An 11,596-nucleotide genomic window follows, 5' to 3' on the forward strand; every position below is an offset into this window, starting at 1 on the left:
GGGACAGGCAACACCACAGGCACATGGGGGATCCTGGCAAGAGCCCCCCCCGACATGTTCACATGTACTTAATTGCCCTACAAAGACAGGGACGCAAACTGTGGGTAAGGCCACTATGAATTGGTGTAGAGATTAAACCATGCAATTACTCATGTATACACTACAACCACTCAAGGTTATTTCTATTCACTCAAAATATTTTGTAACTAAAATTTCATTTAGTAAAGACTCATTACTGATTCTTGCAGAAATTCACAGTTGTAAATTATTTAGAATTAGTGATGCCAAGTGATTACAAATAGATACTTCTAAAAATAGTGATATAGGCCACCTAATGACACTCTATCCTCTTAAGTGGTCTAAACATTTCTTCTGAAACTTTTATATTGTTAATGTATTAGTGATTTTTTTAAATTGGTAACAGTGAAATCTTAACCAAGCTCTTCTAGAGCACACTGAGTGTGGAGAGAGGGAATTCTCTTGGCTCCTCACAGAAGCAGGAGGCTGGAGGTGGGGCTATGTTAGCAAGGTTAAAAGCAAACTGCAAAGTCTGATGACTTTGCTTCCAATAATCCCAAGGGAAACAGCTTGGTGCAGGGAGCCAGCAGCCACCCTGCTGGCGGAGGCTCACTGAGCCCCATGCAACCAGGGCTGCAGGCCACGAGGCTCACATGTGCTGACCACCCACACCTGCCAGGCTCCCGGGACCCCATTAAAGAGTATTCACACAGGGGCCACTCTCCGGGCTGGGTCAGCCCCGTTCATTTAGGAGAAGGGGACAGAGCCAAAAAAGCCACCTGCAGACCACTGCCTGCACCATTCTATTATGAGCCGAGGCTGAGTGTGGGTGGGGGGCTGTCCCTGGAAGGGCTCAGGGGCCCCTCCTGTGCCAGGGGGCAGTGGACACATGTTCTCCTTCCCCAAGGGCCTCACACAGAAGGGCCTTTGTTTTCAGTGCAGTGTTTTCAGCAAAGGCTCTCAGGGACAGACAGGCTACAGCGCAGCCAGGCTGTCAGCTGCCGCCCTCCTGCTCTGTGGTCATTGCCTGAGAGACCCCAGGTGCCATGTCCCTCCCACCCAGGGCAGGGGAAGCCCCCTTCTGGTTTCTTTGAGGTCCTTCTACCAGTTGCAACTGGGAGGATAGGGGTGTGTTTGGCTCCGTTTCACTGATGAGAAAACTGAGGCTGAGCAGATTTAAATAATTTGTCATGGGTCACACAGAGCTAACTGAAGAGTAAACAGAGAACCAGCCCTGAGCATTCAGCCTGCACTTAACCATGCCTATGTGAAGTTATTTAAAATGGCATCAAGACTCAGAAAAGGGGATCTGAGGGGAAGCTGATGACACAGGCCTGCAGATGCTGCCGCAGGCCAGTGGGCACAGCCTTCTGGGAAAAGCACCCCTGAGCCAGGTGCCCCGGCTGTTGGAGGGCCACTCTAACACTAGATTCTGGTTTGGGCCCTGGGGTGCCCAAACACACCAAACCCTCGCTGGGCCATGCCAGCCCCCTTGAAAGGTCTTGCCAACAGGTACTGCCTGCTGTCTTTGGGGTGGATGGCAGCAGGAGGGCCCCGGGCACTCCTCCTTTAGTGCGCTGCCTCATCATTTGGGCAGCGCTGCTGGTCTGGGATTGCATGAATGCACTCTGTCCAGACTTAGCCAGAATCCTGCGCAGAACATAGACTTTGTTTACTAAGAAGCTGAGCCCACAGACATCGCTCCCAAGTGCTGCCCCGGGAAGGAAGCTGCTAGGATGCCCCCACCGGGCTGCTGCTTGCGGACCCACCTGCTGTGCCTGGAGGCCAGGGCATTTTTCCACTTGTGGCAGCCAGCGGGTATGGCCCCAGGCCTCACATCCTCCCTGGGGCAGCACCATGGTGGGCACACCCTCTCCCGCACCTGCCCCCACCCTCTTGCATTCTGCCTTCTAAAAAGCCACTGCTCTGTTTAAACCATTACCGCCGGACCAAGTCCACGATTTCCAAGGCTTTCTTCTTGTCTGACCCAGCACCAGAAACCCTGTCCCTGCTTCTGGAAGCTTCATGCCTGAGCCCCCTTCTCCCACTGAGCTGTGACAGAACTGCTGCATAGAATTCTGGGTCCACCTGAGATGGTGCCTGAAGACACGATGCCTTTCTTTCTCACACAGCTCTCTGCCCACCCTGGGCACAGCTCCCCCACCCACAGCCAAGGGATCTGAGCAGTCAGCATCGAAGCCCAAACACACCCTCATGTGCAGAGAACGTGACTCACAGCAGTGGAAAACTGCTTTACCGCTGTGACCACCCAGCTGATGCTTCGGGCTGCAGCAAAGTAAAACACGTCATCAAAAAGATAAGTGAGTTTGTGCTTCCAAATACAAAGGAGGAATATATTCATAACATCCATTTCCTTTTTGTCTGAGTCATAAGGGAATGCTTTCAAAATGAAGGTCTAATGAGAAATGGAAATGGTTCAAAGACACGAGGGAACCCGGGAGAAAGGCTGCAGCTGGGGACCGCCCGGACACCCGTCAGAAGGTGTTCGGAGCCCAGGGCTGGCAGCAAACCTTGGACAGTGGCCTGTTTTCCTCAGAGGGAAGTCATCTTCGGCATCCTACATGCCCAGGACTGGGTGGCTGCAGGTGGCCGACAGCCCACTCTGCGGTGGGGAGCTCTGCTCGAGGGAGTTGTGCTGTGTTCCTAGAGGCAAAAGGGCAAGGACAGCATCTGAAGTCCACAGCAGCCACCCTGGCCAGGCACCGCCCCTCGGGCCAGAGCTGGAGGCCACACAGAGACTTCTTTCTTGACACGTGGGCCCGCTTCAATTCCTCACCAGTGGAAGTGCCTCTTCTCCAGAGGCAAAGGTGCAGTGAAAGAAAACAAACTCTAAAGAAGGAAACAAGCAAGCAAACCACCACTGACGCTGCATGCTGAGTGGTGCTGGGGACAGCAGGGCCCTGGCAGGGCACCCAGCGGTCTCAGATGGCCCATCCTCAGGGCAAAACAGGGGGAGACAGGGAGGCTGCAAGTGTGAGGAAGCAAGAAATGCTCTCCTTGAGGGCAGAGCCCACAGCTGGGCCAGCACACGGGGCTTCTCTTCAGCAGCAGACGCCCAGCGTCTTCAACCGCACCCTCAGGAGACCGTCACCCTGGAGGGTTCCTCTTCTTCTGGAGGTGACAGCCAACAGCCCCTGCCCCGGGGAGCTTATTCCGGAGACCTAAGTCCTTCAGCAGCAGCCCAGCACCATTCAAACCCCAAAGGGCCAGACAGCTGCAAGCTGCTACGGGATGCTCAGAGGAGGCAGGCGGGGCTGGCCTGGGGATGTGGGGTCAGGGGAGGCAGATGACCATCAGGGAAGCCCTCCAGGGGGCTGGCCAGCAGAGGCCTGCTCGGCACGCTGATGACCTAATGGCTTCTGCAAGGTTGTGAGCTGTATAACCAGCTTAAGGACTTGAGACAAACTTGCCAACTTACTTATTTGGAGTTTATGAGACTGTTTACTTGAGTACACAGCACACCACATCCACGTACCTGCAGTGATGTGGATTAAGGACGCAGGCTCCTAGGTGCTAATGGGTGTATCGTTAAACACTCGAGCACAAGCTAGTTCAGGGGAGATCTGAGGACAGTGGCCTGGCCGCTGGGGAGCCTGAGCTCTGAGCTCTGCCAGGCCCAGCCACTGCCGACCCTGGGAGCCCTGGGGCCACTTCCAGGCACACAGGTGAGGGGTGTGCTGCTCACACCCTCCTTGGGCAGAGCCCCCTCACTAAGCAGTCTCATCTTAGAAGTCAGTCTCAAACAGTGTTGTGGAGGCCCAGAGTGCCACAAGATTTTTCTACTGAATCCTGTATCCAGATTGTATGCTATGGGGACAAGCCTCAGTCATTTCAAGCTTTTCCTTCAATTTCATGTTAAAATCAGGCACTCCTTTTGCATTTACTTCTCCTTCCTAAGAAAATATGGATTGGCCCATGTGTGTCTATCATGTGATCTAAAAATATAAGAAATAACTATTTTTATATAGAATGGTATCAGGAATAATAATTCTTATTGTCAACACACTCCAAGGGGGTTTCGCTTATTATCAAGCTGGCAGTTGGAAAAGCGGTGCTCTTTTCAGATCCTCCAAGCTCTTCTCTTCCCATTTTGATCTCCTTAGATGCTGTCAGTTCAAAATTCTCACTGTCTTGTCCAACCCTGACCTGAGGCTCCTGGCAGGGAGTTCTGCACTGCTGAGCTGGCCTGGCCATTCCTGGGCCCACAGCCTCCTGCAGAACAGAGCAAATGCTGGGTGCCAGGCCTGGGCAGCTGCTCCCATCACAGAATGAGCCAAAGCCCCCAGACAGAGCCCAGGCAGCACAGCTGTCTCAGCCCATCAAGTCTGGAGACTCTTCCTCAGACTGACCTGCAGGACTGAGCTCTCGTCACACCAACCCCAGGGCTGTCCCTGGAGACATCTGAGCAAAAGTAAAATCCTATCTCTCTCTCTCACACACACACCCACCCTCTATCCTTCCACCCCCTCACCAGGAATTATCTTCCCTATTTTAAATGCTGAATTTTAAGCCAGTGGTGAAGCAGCTCGGCACCTCCTGCCAGGGAACTTGTGGACGAACCTGGCACCTTATCTCAAAGGCCATCCTCGTCCAGTGATGAAGACATGAAAACAAGCAGTGCTTTGTTTTCTTTCTAAACAGGACCTTAGTTGGAACACAGAAAAAAACTAAACACAAATTCAACCATCAAAACTTTATCGACAACTGGCCTTTCCCATGATATCAGTTTTACCCAAGTGGCCTTAAGTAAATAAAACCCGTAACCGCTTCTGCCAGCACTCTGTGGCAAAAATATCGAGTGGCCACATGAGTGATTTTAAATTCCCTAGGAGCCACATTAAAAAGAATAAAAGGTAATAAGTAAAACTATTTTTACTATTCTATTTAATCCAATATATACAAAATATTATCATTTGCACAAGAAAGTCTACATACTTTTTGTTTGTTTCCATCCCAGGCCTCTGGCCCCTGCTGTGTAACTCGCACCTGCAGCACATCTACGCTCAGACCAGCCCCATTGCAAGGGCCCAAACCACACGTGGCCTGCGACTGCTGCACAGGGAAGAGTCTCAGCGTGTAGCAAGGGTCATTGGTTTTTCTTGCTGAGCTGTGTTCCATGGTATGGATGCACCAGAATTTATTTAACCATCCCCCCACTGATGGACATCTGGGTTATTTACACTTTTTGACCCTTATGAGTAAAGAGTTCTGTTCTGAATATTTGAGTAAAAATGTTATATGGATGATGTTTTGATTTCTCTTGGGTAAATTCTAGAAGTAGAACTGCTGGGTCATAGGGCAGACATATATTTAACTTTATAAGAAAATGCCAAAATGTCCCATTAAAATTCTCACCAGCAATGATTGATGTCCAGGCACTCTCCACCTTTTATAACACTTGGTCCTTTTGTTTTCAGCCCTCCTGTGGGTATAAAGTAGTGTCTCATAGTTTTAATTTGCATTTCCTCAATGACTACTGAGGCTAAGCATCTTTTCCCATGCTTATTGCTTATTTCTGGTGTTTATTCGTATCTCTTATTTGGTGAGAAACTATTCAAATCTTTTTGCCTATTTTTTTTTCAGTAGCCTGATTTTCTTCCTTTTTTTTTTTTTTTTGCCCTTTTATTATTGAGTTGTAAGAGCTCTTTATATATTTTGGATTCAGGTGCTTTGTCAGATATATGCATTATGAGTATTTTTTTTCAGCCCATGCTTTGACTTTTCATTGTTTTATGTATCTTTCAAAAAGCAGAAGTTTTGAATTTGTATAAAGCCTAATTTATCAAGTTTTTGGTTTATAGTTGGTGATGGTAACAAAACATTGTGACCATAAATAATTACACTGGATTAGATATTTGAATATGGCTAAAAAAGGAAATGGGGAAATTTTAAGTTGAATATATGTTACTAGAATAAAACAGGAAAAAAACAGAGATCTTTGCCTATCCCAAGTCCTATGTTTTCTTCTAAAAGTCTGAGCACCCTAGCAGTTACATTCAGGTTCCTGCTTCATTCCCCGTTAACCATTTGGGTGGCTGAACCCAGGCTCCATCCAGTTGCCCAACACAGCTTTTGTGTCAGGCCGCATGTGATGTTGGATTTAGGCTCCTAATGTGACAAAACAACAAAACTGTTCCTTGGCTGACTTTCTCAAGAATAAGCTCTCCCCCCTCTGGCCTGCATATTCCAAATCACTCTGAGACAAGAAAACTCCCTGCCAAGCCCTGCAACCCAGGACAAGCCTCCCAGACCTGGGACCTTGGCCCTGAGCCATCGTGGCACCTGAACAACCTGCAGTGCCTGGAGATGACAGCAGAAGTGCCCCCTTCCCTTTTTGCCTGCTCACCAGGGAGCCCCTTACTGAATCCTCCTCTGGAACACCTCACCCCTATTTCCAACTTCTCACCAAATGCTGCTGCCACCCTCACTGCTGGACTCTGATTCTCACCACGGGTCACCATGCCCTGGACTAACACCCACTAGCCTGCTGGTCCCATCTAACTCCATCACTGGACACTGGCCTCCATCACTGCCAGCTACTTCTCCCAATGCCTGAGCCCTGTCCAATCATGGAATATCCTGGAACACACTACCCCAATCTTTCTCCACACCACTCTTGTCCTCAACCAAGACACTCCATGTGATCAACCCAGGTTGCACCTCCCTGCAACCCCTGATCTCTTCCAGTCCCACAGTCTTCTTACTGCCCTCCAGCCCCTTGCTGGGTCCTGCCTTCCCAAGAGCTGCTCCTCTCTTGAAAGCATTTGTGGCCTCCCCACTCTGTGAGTGGAATCTTCTAAAGGTGCCACCCTTCACAGTTCCCATTCTCCCTCCAAGAAAGATCAGAGAGGGCCTCTCTCCTGCTTGTGATGCACAGGGTCTCCACTTCTCAGATGCCTTCCATTTCTTCCCAGGCACAAGCTCCTCCTGCCTTCTCTCCTGCCCTTTCCCGGGTGAACCATCTGAATAGATCCCATCTGAGCTATACCCCTTGGCTGCACCTGCCAGCTGGTGGGGCAAGGGGCTTTTCACACCGAAGTCCATGTGAAATATCACTAGCACGGACAGCAGCTCCAGCTGGCCATTGGCCATTTCAAATGGATCCATGCGTTTTCGCAGAGTGTGTCTTTGGTTTGCTGCTGTCATCTGCCTGCTCTTCATGGTCCACTGTCACCTTGTCTCTTCTGAGTTTTTGTGTCACTGGTTACATTCCACAAACACCCATGGGCAGTACATGCCCTGGGGTGAGCATGGCATAGCCATACACCTAGACTTGCTGCTCCATTCTGACTCTGTTAAGGGCCAGCTCGTGTGTGCAACAGCAGTTCTTGAGGAAGGAGACCCTCCTGCACACAAGCATCAGTCCTGAAGCCTTGGGACCTGAGCAGTGGTGCATCACCTTTCTTCTGTTCTTAGCACAGACAAGACTCTTTTGCAGTCCATCAATTACAGAGGCTAGTAGGGAGTTCTTAGTATAAAAATCATCCAAGTGCCACAGCTGCTCACCGACTTGCTTAATCATCAGGAGAACATTGGGCAGAAAATGGGGGTGGTGGTGCTTATGGACAATTTAGATCAGTTTCAATTCAAGCTACTTGTCTTATGGCTAAAAACAACAGGTGAGGCCAACATGAGAGCTGGGTACCGACCACGAGAGCACACATTCCCTTGACTTAAAACCGTGCCTCCTGCCTTTTCTGGACAGCTGCAGTGCCAGCTGAGCATGAGGCCCCTTCATTGGATTTTTATGCCTTAGGGAGCGTGAAGTCCCACCACCCTGTATCACCAGGTGAAGGTGTGGGTCCCTGGGACCCCCCCATACCCCCCACTTACCCATACCAGTAGCGAGGGTCACTGGAGATGCAGTGGTTCAGGTTTCGGTGGGCCACAGCCTTCTTCTCATTTAGGACAAACTCCTGTAGTTTCATCTTCACTTCAGTGCTGGCCATGGCACCTGCTAGGGGAAAGCGCAGATGGGTGGCCACGGCTCTGCAGAGAAAGCCATGGGAGTGAGGAGAGGGGTGCTGGAGAAAGGATGGAAGGAAGTAAGACAATGGACACATTGGATACCATGAAAGCTTCCTTAAAGAAAGCAGAAAGATGGGAGGAGTTTTAATAACAGGCCCTCTTCCCATCAAGACTTCTTCATCATGGCATTCTGTTTAAAACGCAGAGCTCATCATCATAAAGACTTACTGTCACCTAACACAGAGCCCAGTTCTGAAAGCTGTTTTAATATTTTTACATAAAAGAGCATTTTGCATGCGGCACTGGCAGCATGGTGGTTTCATTCTTGATACATCAAAAGAAGGGGAATCCAAGAGGGTTTTGTGCAAACTTAAGCCTCACACCCAGAACTGAAAGTGAAAGGGACGAAGCATGCCTCGTGGGCAGGCTTGCTTAGAAATGCTTCCACAGACAAAGCCTCATTTTGCTTCCAATAGTATCAAAGCCACGTTCTTTTCATTTTCAGCCCACAATTACTTACTTAAACAGAATGGATTTTACTAAATTGGACTAAAGGAATAACGGAGTGTGGTGTAGTTTTCTTGTGGTGGTTTTTCACAGTCCCATTAAAGAAAATGGGCAAATTTGAGAAATAGACACACACACGTACATGCCTAAATTTGCCACCCTAACACCAAACTTCTTGGTATTTAATGTATATGCCAAAGAGCTGCAATCATACTATGCATCACTTTTATATCTATGCCTCCATTTAGGAATATCAGAAGTCTTTTCCTTGCTATTATACAGTAATCAGACAGCACTTCTAATGGTTGAAAAACATTTCATGATGTGACTGAAGCACAGCTTTGGGAGGTGCTGCCTGATGGGGGTGCTCTGGTTCCCCCTTTTCCTTCTCTTGTGGTAGTGGCAGGAGCTACCATGGTACAGAGCCACGTCTCCCGTGTGTCGATAGGTATACTGAGAGGCGATCAGAATGACCAGCTCTGATGCAATGGGCATGTCTATAGCCCTTCAAATGACCTGCTAAACCACTTTCCAAAATGTCTCCAGAGCCATCCCCCCCACTCGCGGCGTGTTGGACACAGGGCCCTGGGCCATCCACCTCACCCCGACCCCTTGGTGCCACAAACCGGGAGGCTGGGCAACAGCTCATGGCCACACATGCCCTGGTGGCTGTCCCTCTCTCATGGCGGGCCACCCTGCTCTCCGCCCCATCCCCCAGTGCATGCTGGCTGCTCAGCTGGACTGTAAGCATTCATGCACATTTCTCTCGTTTTCAGCTGCGCAGCTTTTTCATAATAACGACCTTGCTGAGTGCCACTTATGGGACTGGCCTGATGCGACTAAGCCTCAGGGTAGAGCCACAAGGAGGTGTTAGTGGCCCCTCAGAGAAGGGGGAGGCAGGAGTGGGGCCTCCTGGCAGCAGCCCAGGCTCCAGGCTCCTGCTCCTGTGTGAGCATTTCTCACAGTCTCTCCTTTCCTCTTTAAATGCAGATTTCATTCTGATGTTCAGATGCATACTTGTATGAAGTCTATTCTAGTTTTCCCTTTGTAAGGTTTTTCCTACTTCCTTGAAGCTTTGAACTTGACCTCCCTTTCAATGGTTTGATAAACAGCCAGCTGTAGTCTATCCTCATTCTGCTGGTTGCTTTCTGCTCGTTTCACTGTTTGCCAACACTACTCATTCACATTTCACTCTGATGTACCTGAAATGGTGTAGGCTATGAACTGCAGCCTATGCTACCTTGACAATTTGCTAATAAATTCTTAACATTGTTAGAGAAATAATCTTTCCTTGTCATCTTTCTCACATACAAAATATGTGTGTTATCAAGCGCATGTTGATGTTTTGTTATGAATGGACTGAGTTCTCTGGGGCAGAATATGACAGCAGTTATCTCAAGACAGCATTTCAGACCTGGTACTGGGGACAAGCACCATCAGCAGGGATGGCCCTCTGACAAGCACCAAGGCTGCCTCAGGTGCTTGGATCAGTTAGGAAAAACACAAAGAAATTGAATATGCTGTAAAAGACAAGATAAAGTTCTGAAAGGTTTGTCATGACACACAGGATTTTACCTCATTGCCATCTTAGGGTCTCCAGAAATGACCTTATTACTCAAGGCAGAAAAGCACAAAGTTCCCTGCACTCTGGCACACTGTTGTGGGGACAGCGCCTGACCTTGCTGCGCCACAGTGGGCACAGTGGAGAAGCACCCCGAGGAGCCAGCGGCAGGCAGGTGGGGAGACAGCAGGGCACTGCAAGTCGCACCTCTGCTCATGACAACGCCTCGAACTCCCCTTCAACATGGCAAACTGCTAGACTCAAATATAAATTCAAAACAATTTTCCCCTAATTGTCTTTCTGTCTGAAAGAGTCTTGTCAGAAAACCACACATATACACAACTACTGAAATGGCTCCTAAGACTCCCAGACATGCAATAACTTGGTGTCCCTAAGAGCCTATCAACACCCGCAGGCTGAGATAAGTTTAACTTCACTCACAAGAGAGGTAAAGTGAGATGACTTGCTCTGATATATTTGCCTCTTACAGTGATAGTGTTTCCTTTTTAATGGTGACCCAGTGTTGTTGGCTGTGGAGAGAAATCCTTGGGGGTGAATGGTAATGATTGTCACAGGGTTGAGAATGATGGTGGTGGTGGTGGTGGTGGTGGCAGTGACAATAGTGGTCAAGGTGACAATGGTGGTGGTGGTGGTGACTGTGGTGGTGCGGGTGACGATGGTGGTGGTGGTGATGATGGTGATGATGATGACAATGGTGATGGTGGTGGTGATGGTGATGGTGATGATGATGGTGTTGGTGGTGATGGTGGTGATGGTGATGATGATGGTGATGATGGTGATGATAATGATGATGATGGTGGTGGTGGTGATGGTGATGATGAAGGTGGTGATGATGGTGATGATGGTGGTGATGGTGATGATGATGGTGATGATGATGGTGATGATGCTGGCGATGATGCTGGTGATGGTGTTGAAGGTGGTGATGATGGTGATGAAAATGTGGAGAGGGCCCAGGATGCGGCTAGGATGGCCAGGTCAAGAAGATCACCTTCTAAGTCTTTCCTGGACTGCTTCCTGGGAGCAGTAGAAAACACAAAGCCAGAGCAGGAAGCAGAGTTCTTAGAATGTAAGATAAAGATGCCCCTCCAGAGTGTCCAAAAAACCCACATTTGGTGTTAGGTAGACTTACCTTTTCAAAAAATTTATCTACAAATTAAAATTAACAAAAAAATATGAGGAAAAAAAAGGTTCTCAAAATATGAAGATGAGAGCTTAATATTAAGGTGACTCCACTTTCCCTTTGTGCAGGGGATGGTCCTCAGTTTCCTTCGAGTGGTCTGGGAGCTGAGGGGGCCAGGCAGGCTCATGGTGATGAAGTGATGAACCCTCCACCTTTAACTGGATGGTGTCAGTGCCCCAGTCCACGGCACAGGCTCCTCAACTCCCAGAAGGGCAATGAGAATGGAAAGCCCAGTTCCAGAAGGAAAGGATTGAGATGAACCCAAAGGACAGGCCAAAACAGCAAGATACTAGGAAGGGAAAACTGCATGCCCTGAGGAG

The 11,596-nt window shown here is 49.1% G+C and overlaps 1 protein-coding gene across 2 annotated transcripts in view; it reads right to left on the reverse strand.

Annotated features, from left to right (window-relative positions):
* The window catches only part of LOC143651856 (uncharacterized), a 30,652-nt gene extending 21,941 nt beyond the window's left edge, over positions 1-8,711 (reverse strand). For both annotated transcript variants that reach the window (XM_077122682.1, XM_077122683.1), the window contains exons 1-2: positions 8,110-8,711; positions 7,873-7,996 (exon numbers count right to left, since the gene is read on the reverse strand). In XM_077122682.1, coding sequence (XP_076978797.1) covers positions 7,873-7,988 — 116 coding nt within the window. In that variant the 5' untranslated portion in view covers positions 7,989-7,996; positions 8,110-8,711. The remainder of the gene's footprint in view (positions 1-7,872; positions 7,997-8,109) is intronic.
* Between the last annotated feature and the right edge of the window lie 2,885 nt (positions 8,712-11,596).

Source organism: Tamandua tetradactyla, chromosome 12 (assembly GCF_023851605.1).
Source record: "Tamandua tetradactyla isolate mTamTet1 chromosome 12, mTamTet1.pri, whole genome shotgun sequence".
Lineage (NCBI taxonomy): Eukaryota > Metazoa > Chordata > Mammalia > Pilosa > Myrmecophagidae > Tamandua > Tamandua tetradactyla.